Here is a 22,764-nt window from a genome sequence, read left to right as displayed (position 1 = left end):
TTCCTGTTCATCACTTATTTGCCCACAATTTTTGCTTTTGTACAGTCCAATCACTCTGAATTTATTATATCAATTTCTATTTTAAGCTGATCTTGGGCAGTTTTTGGGTAAATTTTTTGCTTATGGCCAGCAGAAGCTATGGGGTTCTCATCATTATTTTTTTCTGGGTTATTTGTCAAATCTTCGATAATTTTCTTAGAAGCTGTCGATGAAGTTTCTGACTGATTATTTGTCAAATCTTCGATTATTTTCTTAGAAGTTTCTGACTGATTTTGTGTGCTTTTGGACTTTGTTTGCAACGACCAAAATTGCAAAAGAGTCTCCTTATGTTTTAATGCCAACGACTCATTTTTTCGAACGTACTGATCAACTCTCGCCGATAAGTCAGCTGATTGTTTGATGCTATTCCAGACATTCACAGCTTTTCTCTGTAAATCGATCGAAAAGATTTCGTTTCATTTGGAAAAGCTTTAACATAAGAACTAAACAGTGATTGATATAGTTTGTTCTTATCCATTTCTGAAATAAACACATACATACGTCTTCATCGTTCTGTGTTCGAACTAGAAGATGCACTTCATTGCATGATAATAGAGTCATCTCGCTTTAACACATATGGGCATAAAGAGAGCTGCCAGATTCTCCGAAGCAAATACTGCTATATTTGAAAAAAAAGCTAAAAATTGTTTAAATATATGGGAAACTGGCTAAATAATGGCTAAAACGTTTAAGCTTAAATTTTACAAGATCTATCAACTCAAGTGCCAAACTGACAGCACTGGCTGACCGCGATCGGAACTGGGACCGTATTTGTGCCAATGAACACACTTGTACAGCCTAAATTTGAATTTTTAACGGACTTTTTCTGTCTTGAAAGGTTATAAAATATACGTTACGTCACAAGATTTCCGACCCCCCCCCCCCTGACGCAAATTGTCACACACACAGAGACCCCCCCCCCCCCCTGAATGCGTTACGTCATTTATGGACAGCCCCTTATTGTCCCTTAGGATAGATCGCAATTAAATAAACATTATGAAACAAAAAAATATATATATGTATTTTTTTTAAAAGTACGTAGTTTTAGTCTCTTCGTACGTAGATACGTAGATCTCCTTTGAAATACGTAGATCTACGACCAAGTACGTAGACTTGGCATCGCTGGTGCTAACCTAAGCACCTTTGTGGCAACAGGCGATCTCTTTTTACACTGAAAATTGTATGTAAAAATTTCCTGCCTTGAGCTACATACATACATATGTACATGTACATGTATGTGTGTGTGTATATCGTAAATTTACAATATCGTTTATGCTTCTCACACATATGTAGTTCCATTACGAGCGACGCGTGCAGAAATAAGAAAAAACAATAACAGCAATGAATGACGAACGAAGTGAAGTGGCGTATACAAATTTTGTTGCTAAGTTTTTTTCGGCAACCATCGGGTTTTGATGACGATATTAGCTGGTTCGGCAGCCGTCGGCTTACCTAAGCATGAAATACGCTGGCAGAATTTTTTTCCGCCGACGTAGCTGGCTCGGAATTTTAAATTTGTCCCTGCCGACATTTGGTACTGTACAAACACAAAGACGATGGGCAGAAAGAAGAAATAGAAATGGTGAGTGATACTTGGAAGGTTTTGTTTGTGCAGTGATGATTTGATATACTGGAAAAAGTTTGAAACATGTAAAAATATTATCCCCATGGGCAGCAGCGTAGCCGAAATTAGATTCTTTGATATTTTTATACCATGCACCCATAGGGTGAAATGGTACAGTCTGTCAGAAACACTTTACACAGTGGAAAAAGCTCAATTTTTTGACTTTATGTAGAAAAATAAAGGGTTTTGTTTAATTTAACAAATTTTTTTCAATGGTTAACTGTTTAATAGGTATTTTTAAATCAAATTATAAACAACAGAAACAAAAAAAATAAGGGTGAAGCTTAAAAAAAAACAAAAACTTAGATTACGCATATTTGACACTGTCATATTTCTCATTCTAAGAAATAACGGGACGTTACCGTTAACTATGCTTACTAACTATTTGTTTCACTGGTGTACGGTATACCCAAGACGGCGAGACGACTTACTTACTTCATTTAAATAAAACTATTGGCTTTTAACCCGTTAATGATGAACAGAATCAGGCTCATGAGGCTGCAGCTTTTCATCGTCTTTGCAGGTTCACCAGTCCAGGTCTTGTCTGAAAAGAAGAAAAAACATGCTTTGGAGCGACAAATCCAAATTTTGTCGAAATGGATCTCATGGCAAACAGTATGTGTGGCGTCCGGCCTGCATGGAGTACAATCCACGACATACCGTTATGTCCAAACATGGGGACTTCCTTTTCCTGCCATAGTGTGGCACGAATTCACAGAATACCGTAACATCATGACAGATATGGTATCATGATTTGCGAATGAAAATATGCCAGTCAGGTGGCGATTTATGCTCGACCACGATAACAAGCACACTGCATAGCTTGTAAAGAGGTGCCTTCAGGAAAACCACATTGAGGATTTAATATGGCCAGCTCAATCTCCCGATTATATCCAATTGAGAATTTATGGGCCATATATTTTCGACCCATATATTTTTCAGTATCAGCTGTTTTCATACCATACACCCATAGGGTGAAATGGTATATTAAAGTCGCCAAAATGTATGTAACAGGCAGAAGGAAGCTTCTGCGACCCCATAAAGTATATATATTCTTGATCAGCATTAACAACCGTGTCGATCTAGCCATGTCCGTCTGTCCGTCCGTCCGTCTGTATGAACACGCAGATCTCGGAGACTATTAGAGCTAGAGCCACCAAATTTGGTATGTAGACTCGTGTGGTATGTAAATGTATAGAGTTAATTGGAATTTTGGCCCCCTTACGACGCCAGAATTTACATAAAACTGTTTTTCTTAAAAAGTATAACAGATAGAGACATTAAATTTGGTTTATATACTCGTTAAGTTAGCGCGCTGAAAATGATTGTTCCAACTTTTTGCCACGCCCCCTTCCGCCCCCCGGAATTTACATAAAACTGACTTTCTTAAAAGCTGCCGACATTAAATTTGGTATGTATGCTAGCTTAATAGACGCGCAGATATTGACCATTTAAAAATTGTGCCACGCCCATTTCCGCCCCCGCAAATTAAACAAAACTGATTTTCTCGAAAACTAACCAAGCTAAAGTCACCAAATTTAATATATATACTGGCTTAGTATGCGCGCAGAATATATATATTTTAATATGTTGCCACGTCTATTTCATCTATTTCTACCAAATTTGATTGAATTCGGAAATATGCAAATATGCGTATGAACGTATTTTACTACACAGCTCATAAGGGCAGAACTGACCGTTGGCTAGTGGCGGCGCTAGAGTGCTCGTGTGTTTGTAGAGTGAGCGAGAAAGCATGTGGTTATGAGGTATGTTAAAACAATTTAATAGACATACATTTGGTTTTCGAAATTTTAAATATTTGTTTACCTGGTAGCATCCACCAGGTCGGCGAGACGACTTACTTACTTCATTACTATTTGCTTGGCTGCAGCCGCTCCCAATGTCCCTTTTACCTAATAAGCGGCTCTTCGAAGGTTTGTTCGCATGGAAAAGAAAGAGATGGAGGATGTGTGGGAAATTTTGCTTACCTAATCATTAAAAATGGGAGGCGTTTAAAACAATCTAAAACATCATTCGACGGAAAATTTATTTTCCGTTTTGATTTAAAAAAAGTATCAAAGTATAAATTGGTGTCGTTAAACGGCATCAAGCCAAAAGACCGCAAGAATTATGTACATACAAAAACCCAAAACAAAGCCTGGGTTAAATTGAAATTTTTTGGTATGCAGTTTAGACAAGACGCGATCATTCAAGAATGATCAAAGAGGTCAGCAATTACCCCAAATCAGTCTAAGAGAGTTGGCGACATATCTTAAAAATGATTGCCAGACGGATTCGTAAGCCATGAAATCATAAGGAAGGCCTAAATGTTGCATAAATACTCATTAAAAATAGCCATTAATTTCAGCAGTAAACATTTAGAGGCGGCTGAACTACTCTATTGCGAATGTCCACAATCCCCTTGAGTACTGGGATGAGGTTATAAGGTGCGCGCAATAAGTAAATGGGACAATGCGTTGTTATCTTTCACAACTGAACCGAATATTATATTTAAACAAAACAAATTTTTCTTCAAAATATATAAAACTAGAAATATATTTTAACCTATTTTAATAAAAAAAAAATTAAGATAATATTAGAAAAAAATAAAACAAAAAATTTTCAAGCGAAATAAGTAACTGGGACAAATTCATAATCTGTCTAGAAACAAAACAAAACAAACTGAACAAACTTTTAGCTATTAAACTAATTTAAATTGACCCCCCTTTATTGTTTAACACTTTCAATATACGGCCTGGCATTGAGTTAATTAATGTTTGGAGCATTTGAACGTCTAATTTCTGCCATTCTTGAGTAATGGCTTCCTTTAGGTCCCTCAAACTTCCAAATTGCCTTCCGTTGGCATAATCCCGTTGAGTCAAGATGCCCCAAAGGTTTTCTATCGGGTTCAGGTCCGGACTGCGTGCTGGCCAGTCTAAAATTGGAATTTGCGAGTTCTTAAAGTAGGCTTTTGTGAAGTTCGATGTGTGGATGGGAGCATTATCCTGTTGATAAATCCAATCCTCGCCGTGATAATCCTCTCCAAATGGCACTAAAATAGTCTCCAACAACTGGACATAATTTTCAGAATTCATTTTATGATTTATAAAGCACATTGGAGTCTTTCCATTAAATGAGAACGCTGCCCATATCATCAAGGACCAGGACCAAGGACAAGGAGATATATGAACTTTTTTTGGAGCACGTACATCACGATAATAATTGCGGTAACCATCAGGGCCATCTAAATTGAACTTTTTCTCGTCACTGAATATAATTGTTTTCCACTCATCGTCCCAAAATTTGTATTTGTTCGCGAAGTGTAACCGAGCAGTTTTATGCTGTAAACACCTATTTATTAAATAAAAATGATAAAGATTAGTTTGTATTGGTCGGATTCAATCTTTGGGTTTTGCGCAGATGCAACTTGCTCGTTGCATCGCCGGAAGAGAAGAGAGACGCCGTCTCTCAACCTATCGAGGACTTATCGCCAACAATCGATACTTATTACTAACAATCGATACTTATTTCTAACAATCGATACTTATTACTAACAATCGATACTTATTACTAACAATCGATATATGCATGAGTATTTAACAGACTTTAAATAATTGGAATCTTACAACTCGGCCGTCCTGACGAGGAATCGACCTCGATTCCAATTGGTAACAACGGAGGGGGTAAATAAGAATCTTAAGTGGCTGGTGTCGCCTTTGTTTGGCTATCAGAAGTGCAATCTTGATCAGGGGCAACCCATAGCTTTAATTTGGAGGCTTCTAGGACACCGTCATATGGTAGTTGGGTGATTTGGGAGCCCTCTACATCCCGGATAACATATCGGTCGTTCGGAAGTTTTTTATGAACCACATACGGACCACGATACCGCCTGATAAGCTTTTTGTTCGTGCCTGCCGAAGTATCCACATTCTTAATAACTACGAAATCCCCCTCCTCAAAACTAACGGCAGGGAGGTGATGCTTCGAATAATATTCCGAATTATATTCTTGGGACTTAACAATGTTACGGAAGGCTAATCTCCGGACGTCTACCTCTGAGGCATCGACCTCCTCCGTTCTCTCACCCAACCGTTCGGTTAGTTCGTCTACTACCACACCTCGTTGTTCAACACCGAATAGAAGTACGGAAGCGGCAAATTTGGTTGTGGAGTGGACGGAGTTATTCAATGCAAACTCTATGTTCGGCAGTTGTTGGACCCAATCTGCGTGGTCCACAGGTTCCGTCAGTTTACCCAACATGGGGCCCAACACACGGTTAACCCGCTCGACTTGGCCGTTGGCCCGGGGTGAGGCAGTGGCATTCAGCACATGAATTATATTATTGGCCTTCAGAAATTCTTCAAACTCGGAGGAAGTAAAGCAGGTACCTCGATCACTGATGATTCGGCGGGGTCTACTGTAATTTGCGAAATACTGAGATTCTAATGTCTGGCATACTTCACGTGAATTAGTCGTGGCGGCAGGGTACAGCTTCACAAATTTGGTGAAAGCGTCAATGACAACCAGAAGATACTTTTTCTTAGAACGTATGGACGGAAGGGGGCCCAAATGGTCAATATGGACGGTATCAAACGGAAGGGGCACTTTCGGAATACTATGTAGCGTGACACGGTGGTCCGAAGCGGACGCGGAGTAGTAGATACACTTGAGGCAATTTTTAATGTAATTGTTAACGTAAGACTTCATACACGGGAACCAGTAATGCTTCTTGATCTGTGCACAACATTTCTCCGTGGCCATATGGCCAAGCTTCTCGTGCACTACTCGTATGACATGATTTACCATTTCGGAAGGGACATAAGTTGGGGTATACTCGTCGAGGACAGGCGGTACACTACTCCATCTCGCAGTTCGAAATTCGCTATCTCATATTTCTCTAACTCATCTCGGAGTTTGACAATCTCAGGGTCCCGGTTCTGGGTTAACTGCAGTTGGAAGTCAAGGTTTATATCGTCAACGTATGCGGCAGTTTCTATTCTACTTAGAGCATCAGCATGGGGCATACCCAACCCCGAGCGGTGTACAATCGTGTAGTTATAGTTTTCCAACAGCAGGGCCCAGCGAGCAATCTTGGCGGAATGTCCACCATTTCTCAGTGTCAGCGCAAGGGAATTACAATCGGTCACGATTTTGAACGGGATGAACTTAAGGTACGTCTCAAAACGTTTTAAGGAATACACTATAGCTAACGTCTCTAGCTCATAACTGTGTAGTTTCGATTCAGCGGCGGAGGCCATCTTAGAGAAGTAGGACACTGGGTGTAATTTACCGTCTGTTTGTTTCTGGAGGAGCACTGCTCCGAAACCAATTGAACTAGCATCGCAGTGTAACTCTGTTTCAGACTTCGGGTTGTAAATAGATAACACGGGGGATTCGATCAATTTCAACTTCAGTGTTCGGAAGGCTTCAAGGCATTCATCGGAGAAGACATAAGGGGTATCTTTTCTTAACAATCGGGACAGCGGACACGCAATCTTAGCGAAACCTGATACAAATCGGCGGAAGTATGAGAATAGGCCTAGGCAACGCTCTAATTCCTTGCTATCCCTTGGAATGGGCAAATCCCGTATCGCCTGAATATGAGCTGGTTTAGGCGTGATACCGGCGGAATTGGCTAAGTAGCCCAAGTACTCTAGTTCCCTATACGCAAAACGGCATTTCGTCAGCTTCAGGCATAGCCCGTTCACTCTTAACACATACAATATTTCCTTCAGAATCTCAAGGTGGGTTTCAAAGTCATGCGACGCGACTAGAATGTCGTCCATATATATCACCAGTTGACCTCGGTTTATAAATTCCTTAAGGACAAAATAAACGAATCTAGCGAACACGGAAGGGCCATTACAAAGTCCGAAGGGCATGCGTACATATTCAAACTGGCCATCAGGGGTTACAAAGGCAGTATATTTGATTGAGTCTGGGTGCATTTTCACATGGTGGAAACCGTTCTTCAAGTCCAAGATAGTGAAGAATGATTTGCCACCCAGATGTTCAATGCAATCATCTAACAGAGGAATCGGAAAATGATCTCGAACTGTAATTTTGTTCAACGGTCGGTAATCTACACACTTTCTTAGGGTGTTGTCCTTTTTGCGTACAGGGACAATCGCGGCAGCGTAAGGGGAACTACTGTGGCGAATAATGCCAGCTTTCAAGAGATCGTCACAAATCTCACGCACCTCGATGCGTTCGTGGTGCGACAGACGGCGGGGGCGGCAGAAAATCGGAGTTTGGCTAGTCAATTCTATTCTCATCTCATAGTTCATGGGCTTAATTAAATCTGGATCAACTTGAACATACGAAGTGGAAATAATAGACTTAAGGGCTGCGGTTTGCTCTTCCCGTAACGCGGGCTCTATATCAAAGTCTAATTCACTGACAGCAGGGAGCTCAATGGAATTTATCGCCATAAGTGCATCGTTCAATGTTTCCGAAGGTACAGCAGAAGTTTTCGGAAGGGGAGAATCAGACAACAATTCGGCAGGCACAATCTCATTCCTATCACACTCTATATCAAAGTCTAATTCACTGACAGCAGGGAGCTCAATGGAATTTATCGCCATAAGTGCATCGTTCAATGTTTCCGAAGGTACAGCAGAAGTTTTCGGAAGGGGAGAATCAGACAACAATTCGGCAGGCACAATTTCATTCCTATCACACGGCAGTATCACTCTCTTTTCCATAAATATGTCAAAGGACTTCAGAACAGCAGTAAGTTTTGGATTTATACCTTCAGTCGGTTTATTCATGAGTATCAACGATTCTTTTTCATATTCTCGTTCCTTCAGTTTACAGAGTCTAATATTAATTTTATACAGAAGATCTCTACCTATAATCATCGGCAGTTCGGTTGCTTGGTTCGTCAGGACTTCAAACGTATGTATTGTCTGTGTGTTGCGGAGGCGAACACTACACTGGACTTGGCCTAAGGACAGAAGTTGGCTATTTCCTAAACCACGGCAGTTCAATGTACGGGGGCTAAGACGGCAGTTGGAGGGGACTTCAGATTGACGGATAAAACTCTTTGGACTGCCCGAATCCAGGAGGGAAAACATATCTATAAATTTCCTATCCTGCACTTCATCACAAACAAAAGCAACACTCACCAGTTGTAAATGGTCTAGTCGATCTCCCGCTTCATCAGCGGCGGCGGCAGTGATATTGGTGGCATTCCCAATTCGAGACGGGCAGTTTTTGTAGCTGTGGCCCACTATGCCACACTTGAAACATGAATTCGGAGGTCTCATTGGTTTCGGGCATTGACTCTTGTAATGCCCCCATCCTGAGCAGTTGAAGCATCTGGTCTCACTCGTGACGGTGCCTGACGATTTGTTTCCAGGCGCCACGGCAGTTGTTGTTGGCTGCGCCTTCACACTATTGCTTTGTCTGGAGGCAGCGGCCAGCATACGGAGGCGCTCGTAGCGTTCCAGTAGGGGCTTCAGTTCAGCCATTGTCCGAGCTGAGTACAGCATGCCGACTCGAGTAGAGTTGTCCCGCAGTCCATCAATGATCAGGTCGACCAGCTCGTTCTCCGGAATCGGAGCATTCATGGCAATCTCCTGCATCTCGATTGCGAATCTTAAACATCCCTCGCCTGCCTTGATGCGCCGGCCACGCAGAGCGTGGTACACTTCCTCGATGCTACACGAGCGTCCAAATTCTCGCAAGAGGATTGCCTTCAATTCTTCGTAGCTGTGCACCGATACCGTGCGCAGCAGCACCGCCGCCGTACCTTCCAGCATACGACGGCATGCGACCAACCGTAGGCGGTCGTTCAACTGCAGAATTTCAAATGCGTCTTCCAGATCGTTCAGCCATTTCTTCACATCGTATGCGGTATCCGCTGAAAATCGAGCCACCATGCTCTCAATAACACTCACGTCACAGACTTGCTGCCTCGGTGCTTGGGATTCGTCAATCCCCTGCTGCAGTTTGCGGATTTGATACTGTAGCTGTAGCAACTCATGTTGTTTCTGTAGCGTCACCAGTTGCTCATCCAGGCTGGGGAAGGCGGAAGTGGCCGGTGTGATGGCGGCCGCGGCAGTCGATACGGAGGGCACTAAAGCGGGCATCTCTTCCCATGGGTCCGCGTCGGGACCAGTGGCGGGGGCGGCGAGAGAGGCCGCAGCCCGCATGGCAGACATATAGTCGGCGGGTACAGCAGTGGCAGCGGGTGCAACGGCGGCAGCGGTGGTGGCAGCGGGTACAGAAGTGGCAGCGGGTACAGCAGTGGCAGCGGGTGCAGCGGCGGTGGGTACAGCAGTGGCAGCGGGTGCAGCGGCGGTGGTTACAGCAGTGGCAGCGGGTGCAGCGGCGGTGGGTACAGCAGTGGCAGCGGGTGCAGCAGTGGCAGCGGCGGCAGGTACCGTAATGGATGCGACAGCAGCGGCGGTGGGTACAGCAGTGGCAGCGGGTGCAGCGGCGGTGGGTACAGCAGTGGCAGCGGCGGCAGGTACCGTAATGGATGCGACAGCAGCGGCGGCGGGTACAGCGGTGGCAGCGGCGGTGGGTACAGCAGTGGCAGCGGCGGCGGGTACAGCAGTGGCAGCGGCGGCGGGTACAGCAGTGGCAGCGGTGGTGGGTACAGCAGTGGCAGCGGGTACAGCAGTGGCAGCGGCGGCAGGTACCGTAATGGATGCGACGGCAGCGGCGGCGGGTACAGCAGTGGCAGTGGCGGCGGGTCCAGCAGTGGCAGCGGGTGCAGCAGTGGCAGCGGCGGCGGGTACAGCAGTGGCAGCGGGTACAGCAGTGGCAGCGGGTACAGCAGTGGCAGCGGCGGCGGGTACAGCAGTGGCAGCGGCGGCGGGTACAGCAGTGGCAGCGGGTACAGCAGTGGCAGCGGCGGCAGCGGCGGCAGGTACCGTAATGGATGCGACGGCAGCGGCGGCGGGTACAGCAGTGGCAGTGGCGGCGGGTCCAGCAGTGGCAGCGGGTGCAGCAGTGGCAGCGGCGGCGGGTACAGCAGTGGCAGCGGGTGCAGAGGCGGCAGTCTGCAGAGGTGGCCTGTAAGCGGCGGACACCGCAGCGGAGGGTACAGCAGGGGCGGGTGCGGCGGCAGCGGTTACAGCAGGGGCGAATATAGCCGCAGCGGGCCCGGCAGGGGCGAGCATGTCAGCAGTTGGCCCAGCATGGGCGAGTATGGCAGCAGTTGGCCCACCAGCGGCGGGCCCGGCAGAGGCGAGTATATCAGCAGTTGGCCCAGCATGGGCGAGTATGGCAGCAGTTGGCCCGGCAGGGGCGAATATGTCAGCAGTTGGCCCAGCATGGGCGAGTATGGCAGCAGTTAGCCCAGCAGGGGCTCGTATGGCGGCAGTTGGCCCAGCGTCGGCGGGCCCGGCAGGGGCGAGCATGTCAGCAGTTGGCCCAGCATGGGCGAGTATGGCAGCAGTTGGCCCACCAGCGGCGGGCCCGGCAGAGGCGAGTATATCAGCAGTTGGCCCAGCATGGGCGAGTATGGCAGCAGTTGGCCCGGCAGGGGCGAATATGTCAGCAGTTGGCCCAGCATGGGCGAGTATGGCAGCAGTTGGCCCGGCAGGGGCGAATATGTCAGCAGTTGGCCCAGCGGGGGCGAATATGTCAGCAGTTGGCACAGCAGGAGCGAGTATGGCAGCAGTTGGCCCAGCAGGGGCAAGCATGTCAGCAGTTGGCCCAACATGGGCGAGTATGGCAGCAGTTGGCCCAGCGGCGGCGGGCCCGGCAGGGACGAATGTGGCATCAGTTAGCCCAGCAGGGGCTCGTATGGCGGCAGTTGGCCCAGCAGCGGCGGGCCCGGCAGAGGCGAGTATATCAGCAGTTGGCCCAGCAGCGGCGGGCCCGGCAGAGGCGAGTATATCAGCAGTTGGCCCAGCAGCGGCGGGCCCGGCAGGGGCGAGTATATCAGCAGTTGGCCCAGCAGCGGCGGGCCCGGCAGGGGCGAGTGTGGCGGCAGTTGGCCCAGCAGGGGCGAATGTGGCATCAGTTAGCCCAGCAGGGGCTCGTATGTCGGCAGTTGGCCCAGCAGCGGCGGGCCCGGCAGGGGCGCGTGTGTCAGCAGTCGGCACAGCGGTTCTCGGTACTGCAGCGGTAGTCACCGCAGTGGGTGCACTAACAGCGGTGGGCGTGGAGGCGGCCGTCCTAGATTTGGAACGTGTGGCGTGCCGTGTCCCGAAATATGTATCCTTTCGGGTGGTCATCCCACTTCTGAGTTGTAAACACCTATTTATTAAATAAAAATGATAAAGATTAGTTTGTATTGGTCGGATTCAATCTTTGGGTTTTGCGCAGATGCAACTTGCTCGTTGCATCGCCGGAAGAGAAGAGAGACGCCGTCTCTCAACCTATCGAGGACTTATCGCCAACAATCGATACTTATTACTAACAATCGATACTTATTTCTAACAATCGATACTTATTACTAACAATCGATACTTATTACTAACAATCGATATATGCATGAGTATTTAACAGACTTTAAATAATTGGAATCTTACAATGCCTAGGCAGTAGTTCCGGTTTGAGGAGTTTTTTTTCATATGAAACATTCTCGGAGCTCTGCAGGACTTGCTGCACACGTCTCGTGGATATCGGTAGAGACAATTTATTTCTTATTTGGGATGCGCTGATATTTTCTTTCACCGCCATATTTTTTATTTGCCTTTTGTCCCTGCTGCCTATCAATGGTGGACGACCAGAACGGGGTTTTTTTCCATAGTTTTCCGGATCTTTCAGTAACTTTTCCACTGTGTTTTTATTCCTTCCAACATTTTCTGCAATTTTGCGAATGGACATCCCCACATCACGCAGTGCCACGATTCTCCCACGCTCCTCACTGGATAAACGTGCAAAACTAGCCATTTCTTTATAAAAAAAGTTAATTAAAAATTGCAACGAGCATGGATTTCAGCTCAAACTTACTTAATTTCAATAATTGTAATATTTTAAGCAAAATTAAGAATCGGAAAATTAAACGTGTTCGCTTATGCACAAATGAAAGCATAGAAATCTGTCCCACTTACTTATTTCGTTCGCGAAACTCAACACTGGCTTCTAAAAGCAAGTGCAGCTCGAAAGCCTTTCGGTACTTTTCCACACTTTTTTCCTCATCGCTTAAGCACACTGCAACCGAAATATAGGAGGAAAAGAGAAAACGAAAAACTGCATATTTTGGACAAAATAATGTGATAAGTCTTTGTCCCACTTACTTATCGCGCGCACCTTATTTTGTGATGAGACAAAAATGAACTATCCTGACAAGCCAAGCTAAGTTTGGCGAAAGTCTAAAACAGCGTTTCAGCAACAAAACATAGTTCCCACTGTCAAGTTTGGCAAATTATCAGTAATGGCGTGGGGTTGGAGGACATCGCATATTTACAGAAATAATGGATAAAGCTTTCTATTTGGATATATGTATTCACAAATGAATTGGTAATAAGTGCAACAAGTTTTGGTTTTATTGACCCTCAAAAACTGTGATAAACTTAAGTATATGCTTTACCAAGATAATGGCCCTAAGCACAAGTCGTTTCTATGCAGGTTTTGGCTACTGTACAATTACAGTAAAGTAATTGAAACACCTGCCCAGAGTCCTGACTTGAACCGCATGGAAAATTTGTGGGAATTTTTAAAGTGTGGGTACACATAATCAAACAAACAAAACGGTTCTTGAAAGGAACGTCCAAGAAAAATGGCATGAAATTCCTTAAGTACCTAATACATTCAATGCCCCGACGTCTTCAGGCCGTATTACACACATTGGAAGGCATTACAAATGTTAGTCATTAAATCATAACTGGGTTTTAGTCGGCTAGTCATTAAATAACTATACTTTCTTAGTTTTAGGTGCACTTCGATTAATGGTTTGAATTTTGCAAACAATTAATTGACATTAATTTTACTTTGGGTGCAAATTTGCAATTGTTGGTGTTTTATATATATAAAGAATAGGTGAAAAAATATTAAAATTTCAATTGTTTTACAAAGTATTTGCTATCTCGCACACTGTTTATAACACACCAGCTGCCAGTTAAGCAATTAAGACAACTTTTAGCCACAAATCTAGCAATTTTAATTATTTTTGCTAGCAATTTTATTATAAAAATAGAAATTTTTATATTTTCCTTCAGGGTTTTTGCATTTTGTTTCCTTCAGGGTTTTTGCATTTTGTTTAACTCAGCGATTCGATTACACATACAACGATAACTCTTTACATGTGATTAGTGATTGAGATTTGAACAAAATGCCGAAATGCAGCTTTTAACCTTCTGTTGGACGAGTCCACTAACATTAGTGTGCAAAAAATTCTTGGTAAACTTTGTGCCTAAATAAAGATAAAAATTAGCGTGTATACATGTATATATGTTAATAAATATGCCATTGTAAATATTGTTAAATATTTAGGAGTCGCTATTTGCTACTTTAGTAAGACTAAAGGGGATATTGTGTCGACATTTTTAGGCCTCGAGCAAATCGATGCTGGAGATGCTATTTCTATAGCAGATGCTGTAAAAAACTTGCTATTGAACTGATAACGCTAACGTGATGAGTGCTTACACCGAGTTTAGAAAGGAAGTTCCCTCTCTGAAACTGCTAAAATGTGTATATCTTTCGATTCAGCTAGCCGTTACAAAGTCTAGTAAAGTAATACCTGAAAACCTGGAATTTCTTGTGCACGAGACTTACGCGTGGTTTTCAAAAAGTTATAGTCGACAATTGAATTATAAAAAAATATATCAATCTTTAAATGAAAACCAGGTACACATACAAATATATTGTAGTAGGATAACTAGTTTAAACTACAACGAACACCGATTAGTATGCTGGAATTGCCAACACTGTTGTGGCAGAGCAGTATACAAGTTGATTAACACTGAACAATGAGAAGAGAGACAGACAGACAAACGGAGAGAGATTCATTCGATAGGCTACGATCAAAGAGGACAGACGTTAAAGTAAAAGCTGTAAAACAAATAAAATAAATAATAAGCCTGTGATATAAAATATAATAAATAACGAATAAACTTTGCTACTACAATATGTATTAAGAAAATAATCCGAATTGTGATTGTCTTTTACTAATGCATTAACAATTTATAGATTGAATTATACATTGAAGATTACTGTTGTTATGTGTGTGTAACATTTAAATGTAATTTTTCTAAGATTACCAAATTTTAACTGATCGATTTTTTTCAAAAATTCCATTAGAATCCTTTGAAAATACCGAGAGTAAGTGACACCAGATGCTTCTCAATAGAGAGTGCGGTTTCCCGAATCGTGAATCAGTGGACAGAATTAAAGATCCATTTTGAACTAGCAGCTATGTCTGAAAAGTGTCACAAAGCACAATTTATCCACGGACTGTATAAAGATGAGATAAATTATCTTTATTTGGTATTTTTAAGACAAATTTTGAAAGACATGCAAAGCTTGGACAAAAATTTTCAAAACAGGAACGGAGACCCTACTCAATTACTTTCGGATGTGATTCTTGCTATTGACTCACTAAAATCGAAAATAATTCCACCAGATCATGCAATAAATATTTTGAAAGATGATCTGGAGAACGCAGCAGTGCCTAATTTGTATTTAGGCTATGCGTTCGAAAACAAAATTACAGAAACCCAATTTACCGCAGCAATCGAGTTTGAAATAAGACAAAATTGCATGAAGTTTATTAAGGAGTTAATAATCCAACTCCGCGAAAGGTAATATGCTTGTTTTAATCGTAGTATCGATATCAAAATTTTTGTATTTCTAGATTGCCGGAAAGGTCAATTTATTTTCCGTTAAAAATATGTTGAGACCATCTAAAAGTAAGGACATTGTCAATGTACTGGAGTATTTTGAATGTCATTAAACTTCGATCATTCTAACAGGTATGGACTACAAAGACACGAAAAATGTTGCCATAATTATTCCCTACCATATAAGTACTTGACTCAAATTACTGGCAATGTGAAGAAGCTGACGAACTAGATAGTGTGGTAAATATTTACTATAGCTACTCCGGCCCAAAACGCGCTTAAACTACATAAATTTGGTATCAAACAAAAGAGAAACACGAGCACGACCTCAGGTGCGCCTTGGCGATTTTTTATGTAGTTTTTGTGCAATTAACAAAAGCAAAATCATGTTTTCAACGGGATTATAGCTAAAAGTAGCTTTTTCCGGCTAAAAGAAGCTGTCAAATTTTGAGATAGCGTTGCCAGATGCCAAATATCGGATACTCGAATACTCGCGCGCTTTTTGAAACTTGTGTTCGCACTATTCTCAACAATCGAAAATATTGTTGAGTTTACATTATTTGTTGATTTTAGAGAACAAATATAGTTCAGAATACAATATTCGGCTGCCAGAGCAGCGGAATATTCCTTAATTTTATAATTTAGAGTAAATTATTTAGCTGCCAGGGCGGTCAAACAACGCGCCAAATAAAAAATAGCATTTGCCAACACTGAAATCTAGCTTAATCATCATAATCTGCGCTCATACTAATCAAATCTAAGTACTAAATTTGGTGACTCACTTTGTTAGACTTCGAGGAAATCAGTTTTATTTAATTTGCGGGGGCGGAAGTGGGCGTGGCAAAAATTTGTTCATACGGACAGAAAGACGAACGGACGGAAATGACTAGATGGACTCGGCTGTAAATGCTGATCAAGAATATATATACTTTATGGGGTCGGAAGAGCATCCGTCTGTCTGTTACCTACATTTTGGTGACTTTAATATACTATACCACACTATGGGTGCATGGTATAAAAAGTAATGTATTAATAAATTGTAAGTTCATAAATGATTTGTATGATTTTTTTCATTTTGCTAAGAATTACTTGATAAACTGTATGTATGAGGTTAAGTCACAAGGTTTTATGCACCTCAGAAGCTCTGTTTTGACATTTCATTCTTTCCAGCTTTCCAACGAACGGTGCCAGTGAATGAAAGAAGAAGACTAAAACGCTAAAAGCGATCGTGCCACGAGCAGTCGCCGCTACATTGAAAAACGTTTAGAAAGTTCGTAACGACGACGACGACGGCGACGGCGACGGCGATAACTCCGAAGCCCCCCCGAGTCGGCCAGAGAGCTTCGTTCACTTTCAGCTTTTGTTCGTTCAGTTAGCAGCGCAAACTCAACGAGCTCAGTTCGCTCCGGTAAAGAGACGCGCGCGCGCGAATTTTTGGTAACGATTTCGACGATAATCGTCTTGTTTTTTTTTTCGTTGTTGTAATCATTTTGTTTGCTTTTTTTTGTTGTTTATTTTTGCATCGACTCGCAACTACCAAATGTAAATTAATTGCTTTGGTAGTATTTTACACTGTGATTTGTTATTGTGTGTGTGTGAGAGTGTGTGTGTTATACATAGTTGTCCCATTGTTTAACATAATCGTGCTGCTCACAGTTTCGGCTGAGTGCTTGCAAAAAACATAAAAGTTATATACAAAAGTAACTCAAAATGCGTTACGCTTAGCTGCATCTGTGATCCCGTCTGTCTGTGTGTGCTTGAATTTGTTTATTTGTCTGCTCAACGTTACAGAAATTGAAAAAAAAAATATTGATACATATACATATCCCAAAATATATTCCATAATACATACATACATACCTGTAATAGAGAATCAGAATTACGCATCGCTTAGTTGGAAGCAATATTCGACTGGGTTCGGCCCCTTGGCCCGTTTGGTTTTTGTCCGCGCCAAATATGTCACAATTCCGAGATAATTCATGGGTAAGTTTCCGCTTAACATTATGATTACTCAGTAGTATTGCACTATGTTCTGTAAGTGATTTACGAACACATCTACTAACGAGCAAACCAAGTAGACGAACCAGCCAACGCACCAACTAACTAATTAGCTTACTAACTACTTATTATAATATTTGCACATTCAAAACTGCGAAAGTTCGCTGCCTATCAAAATGTACCAACGACTTTGCGTAGTTTTTACCCTCATTCTCCCATTTATTGCTTGCCATTATTTGTTGCACAATTTCCAAACGAAGGAGAGGGAGAGAAACGAAAAACTTAATTAAGTCTAAATCATTAATTAACCTGTGTTGCCATCTTTGGCCCAATTGGCCCGCATCATCCCACAATTTCTGACCCGATTTCCATTGCTCAGACAAGATACTAATACAAATACATATGAATCCATCTCTAGCTGTTGATATCGTAGTTAGCTTTGTCGATGCCAAGATGCAATGATAATTCGCTCTCTCTTTCTTTGTGTGTCCCTATCGCTCTCTCTCTCTGTTTTTTCTATATGATTGAATATCGATATTGATGTTGCACAGTGGAACAAGGTTAGGCGAGAATTTTACTGAATTTAAAAATCAAGTTTTCTTAATTAGTTTCGCCCATAATGTCGAGGTCACGACGTAGATAACAACGCCAAAAACCAATGCGAAACCAACAAATTAATTTATTAGTCTTGGATATATGTATATAAATGAGAGTGATTTACACGGTGCTTCGCTCCTTTATTCTGCTTGGTTTTGTGCTTGACATTTTTATTTCCACATAAGTGGAACAGTTGTTGAATAAATTATGAACTTTAAGCGGCATTTAGTGACTTAGTGGGTTAAGCAATTATGCCAAATTTAATAACGACGGCCACGACAAAACAGAAAGGGTTAACACAATTTAGCGAAATTCAGTTATCAATATTCATTGTTGTTGATTTTGAAAAACAAGTATATTAATTTTGGTCAGAAGGAAGAATCTTGATCAACACGACAAGACGAGTTGTCCATCTAGATAAACGCAATTTCCTTCTAGACCGTTAGAGCTATAAAGCTAAAATGTATGTGAGCTTTTGTATCCTGCAGAGATAGTATTCATATCTCGGATTCAGCCGAATCATAAGCCACAACCAGTGACTTTTCGAAATAACTTCGTTATTTTAAAAGCTATAGTCAAGAGAGTTCATAATTGTCAGATATTAATGAATGTGACAAATTTGGTCAAAATCGGATAAATTTTATACAGCTTTATTTCGACGGATTGCTCCAGCCTTAGATTGTGGGGCGTTCTTTGGCGAACATTAGACTAATTAGGTAAAACGTTTTCCTCTTTGTCGTCTGTAGGTAAGGGAAAAGTAACAACAAAACTTGCAAGGGCATACAAATTTCGGCGCAGCCAAAGTTAGTCCCGGACCTCTGGTTTATTTATTAATACTAATGTCATTATCGAGCGTTAGGACTTATATAACGAGTAAATGCAGCTAACTATTTCATAGTACCGAATACTTTTTAATCAAATAATAGTTTATTCATAATACGATTTCACCTCAGTTATTAAACCTTTTGGGATTTTTTTTTTTCGTTTAGCTTGTACAGTAATTTAGTAAAGTCTAGCATTTTAACGGAAAAACAAACACTGAAACACCATCGGGCAACTCCGACCTTATGGTCTACTCAGTTTTCCAATTTAGTATGTTCAAATTTCAGTTTTTTGGGGGTGGGGCGAAAATTGAAAGTAAATTATCTAACTCATACCAAAATTTTTCAATGTGTACTTTGATTCGCTTCCGATCCGACTTGAGGGCTTCTCGAGCAATGTGACTAACCACCTAAATTATTTCCGATTGCCGATTAAGCTTTTACAATTTAAGCTTTCTTCACATTCTGTCGGTCTTTCAACATCCAATTGATGTCCTAATTTCCGTTCTATATCTCTCCCTCTTTCACACTCTTACTTATACTTATACCTGAGTGGGAGCAGTCGTATCGCATTAACAAATATAATTGAGAAAGGAATCTCCCAAATAATTTAGATAATCTCTGCCAAAAATCAGATTAGGGTTTTACTTAGAAATTGCAATACAATTTGATTATAGCGGTAATCTAATCAATGGGCCAAAAGCAAGAAACAAAAAAGTGAATTTCAATTGAAGGCGCAAAGTTTCCTGCCATTGCCTTCATTATGATTATCATAGGCTGCATCATTATCTGCAATTGCATCTTCATTATTATCTGTGGCATTATGCATCTGTCTTGGCCAAATTGGCCAAAACAAATTGCATATCATCAACATGCAAAGCCAAATGCAACATACAAAAAATATAAACCAGAAGGCCGGGCTAACTCCGGCTTCGGCGAAGTCGGTATACCCTTGCAAGTTTCTCTGTAACTCTTTCCTTATCTATTGGCGTCAAAGCGAAAAACCAATAAATAAAAAAAGTGGATACAAACTCAAGCTGAGGCAGTGCGGTATGATTCGCCTTGAATCCGAGATATAAACGGGCGGACGGATATGAACTCGTCAAGAACATACCATATACAACTTATAATGGCACTTCTTTCTATCCGTTGCACACTTGTGAACAAAATGAAAATACTCTTTTTGCAAGGGTATAAAAAAACCAAGGAAAAAACACCAAAGTCTTTCCGCACTTTTGCATTATGGTTTGCTTTTCCTTTACAAGTTTTTCTCTTTTCGAAACAAATCTCTCTTTTTTTCTTGGGTAATTAAAAGGTCATTGTCGTTGATGTGGAAATAATTTTGCAATATGCCCAAAAAAAAAAAACACACACACAAAATGAAATCAAATGGAAACCCGCCCAGCAAACCAGTTGACGTAGCTGCTGCCCAAAAGCTCACAAAACGTTTTCAGATAGTCACCCACCCACCCCCCCTTACCACACAAACACACACACAAAACCAGCGAATTTTTCCCACATGAAAATGATGTGAGTGTGTGTGTGTGTGGTTATATGTTGGGAGTTAGGCAGGAGTCAGCGTCATCAAGTGAAAGTTGACTTGGGGAGCGAGTGTTGGGGCAAGCGGGTTGCCAGTTTGGGCCATGGCCAATGACGCGCTGCCAAGATGATGACAATTTGCTGTAATTGAACTTGAAGTCGTGTCGTAAAGACGGCGGCTTCCAGGAAGCAGCAAATGCAGACAGGCCGCTGCACCTGTACAGACTGTGTGCATACATACATATACACACAACAAAGCAGACAAAAAGTGTTATTTTTTATATTTTTCTCATGATACTGGGTAATTCACTTATCATTTGACAATATGCCAAAACCCATTATAATAGGTCATAATATGATTAGAGCTAAAACTCACAAACAGAAAACAAAAACGTACAGAAATGCGAATAAAGGTGTGGGAGCAACGAGAGACAAACAGAGAGAGAGAGAGAGAGAGAGAGAGAGAGAGAAAATGAGTAAGAAACGATAACAGAATGAAAGTTCTCGGTTTTGTTTTTTTGTCTAGAAAGAAAGCGACCTTCAACGAGACAAGATGTGAGTATGAACTAGATCTTTTATAGATACAGAAAAAAGATATAAAAAGTGTATACACACAAACATGTACTTACATACATACGTACATACGGCCCTCTGGTTAGACCGCAATTTCTCTAGTATTTAGTTTTCTTCTTCTTTTATACATATATGATAAATTGTTTTGCGACAAATATCAAGTTTCCCTTCCTGATTGATCACTCGACCACACAATCGAAGTTTTTGCATAACACGATCTTCTAATGGATTTTTGCTTCTGGTCAATCAGCATTTAAGACATTTTCTAAGGCCAACGACTGAAATCAAACCAAACTGAAACACTGCAGGGAACTTTTGGCTCCCTAAAATACAGCTAGATCTCGGGGACTATGACTAAAACCTGTTAAAGGCATACAACACCGCATAGTGTGCCGACGGATCAAGCTTATTTAAAAACTTTGCCACACCCACTTCCCTTCTTAAGAAAAAACCGTTTGCCTCCTGCAAGTTTTCGACTATCGCAATCAAATTTGTCAAATTTCTACCAAATCAAAGTGGTAAGTGGTAAGAGTAATAGAGATAGGATATGCTTGTTGGTAAACAAATGTATGTATGTACATTTGGTCTTTTAAATTGAAACAATTTTTTCACTTGGTGCATGGTATACCAAAGTCGAGACGACTTACTTACTTCAGTTTGAAGTTAAGTCTGAAGAATTATATAGTTATGCGATTTCGATCGAATATCAGGAAAATTCGTCTAAACTAATCAATGATTTGAGTTAGGTGTGTGTAGTTTGCCCAACTGTCTGTGAAAAGCCGCCCTGCCCATTCGAAGCTACAGTATAGTCGAGAAATGTGAGGTATCGGAGTCGATAGTGTGTACAAAGTAAGCCTTACGTGAGCGGTTACTTACTGGAAAAAATTCTGACTGGGATATTATATCCATTTGTTAATTAACTAGCTTGGTGATCATCCCATAAGGTACAACACAAAATGTTTCAGACTATAGTTCGATGATTAAAGTTTATGACAATTGTTTGGAAAAGTGCTAAAAACTATAGGGCCGGGGCTATAGTTTCATTGACCATACCGAAGCTTGTATACCCTTATAAGAGTTCTCATACGACAGTTACATAGTGTAGTTATCCGGTTTTGATCAAATTTGTCAGAATTATAAATGCGTAAGTTACTTAATTACGTTTCGACAGATCGTTCCCGTGATAGCTCTATGATATAGTCATCGTATAAGCTGTATTTAACTAAAGAAGAGCTTGCTCTGATCCAGATGGATGGACAGACTGTGGAACATGTCTATATAAACTGCAATTCTTGTGCTGATTAAGAATATACATACATACATAGCGATGCCTCCTTCTATGCATTGTACGCTTCTGACCAAAATATAATTATGAAAAAACGATAATTAAACTGATATCCATCGGTCCCTCTATCTTGAAAAACTTCCCATTAGCACTTTAGACTATCGTACTATTATATACATACATATCTCGGATTAAAGAGAAAGAGAGAGAACCATATCGTTCCGCTCCCTTAAGAACAATCGGCCCGAAGAACAATTTTAGTCAGAGAAATAGTTTCGGACCATTATATAATATAGTTGTCAAATAAAGGGCCTCCTCACACCAGCATTAGTTTGTCGACAGAATGTGAATTTTATATTTGTAAGGTTTCTTAGCCCGGCTCTATGGTTTTTTTTTTTAAGCTTTTGCTTTTTGCAACAATTAAACTAGTGAAAGTCGAAAAATAGTTCACTTATCTTTTTGCTCTTTTGCTCGTATGACAGAAAAAAAGTGTAAAAAATAAAAATTTATATAAAATATATAAACACGTATGTGTATGTATGTATG

General features: G+C 41.5%; 1 protein-coding gene across 2 annotated transcripts in view; it reads left to right on the top strand.

Moving 5' to 3' along the window:
• Nucleotides 1-17,272: 17,272 nt before the first annotated feature.
• LOC6652877 (nostrin) overlaps nt 17,273-22,764 on the top strand; it is a 30,262-nt gene continuing 24,770 nt past the window's right edge. The window contains exon 1 of one of the 2 annotated variants that reach the window (XM_023181450.2): nt 17,273-17,388. In XM_023181450.2, coding sequence (XP_023037218.1) covers nt 17,362-17,388 — 27 coding nt within the window. In that variant the 5' untranslated portion in view covers nt 17,273-17,361. The remainder of the gene's footprint in view (nt 17,389-22,764) is intronic. The other variant, XM_047011635.1, reaches the window with a different exon arrangement.

The sequence above is a fragment of the Drosophila willistoni genome (assembly GCF_018902025.1).
Source record: "Drosophila willistoni isolate 14030-0811.24 chromosome XL unlocalized genomic scaffold, UCI_dwil_1.1 Seg142, whole genome shotgun sequence".
Classification (NCBI taxonomy): domain Eukaryota; kingdom Metazoa; phylum Arthropoda; class Insecta; order Diptera; family Drosophilidae; genus Drosophila; species Drosophila willistoni.
The sequence above is the reverse complement of the archived record's forward strand: the minus strand, read 5'-3'. Positions and strand labels throughout refer to the sequence as shown.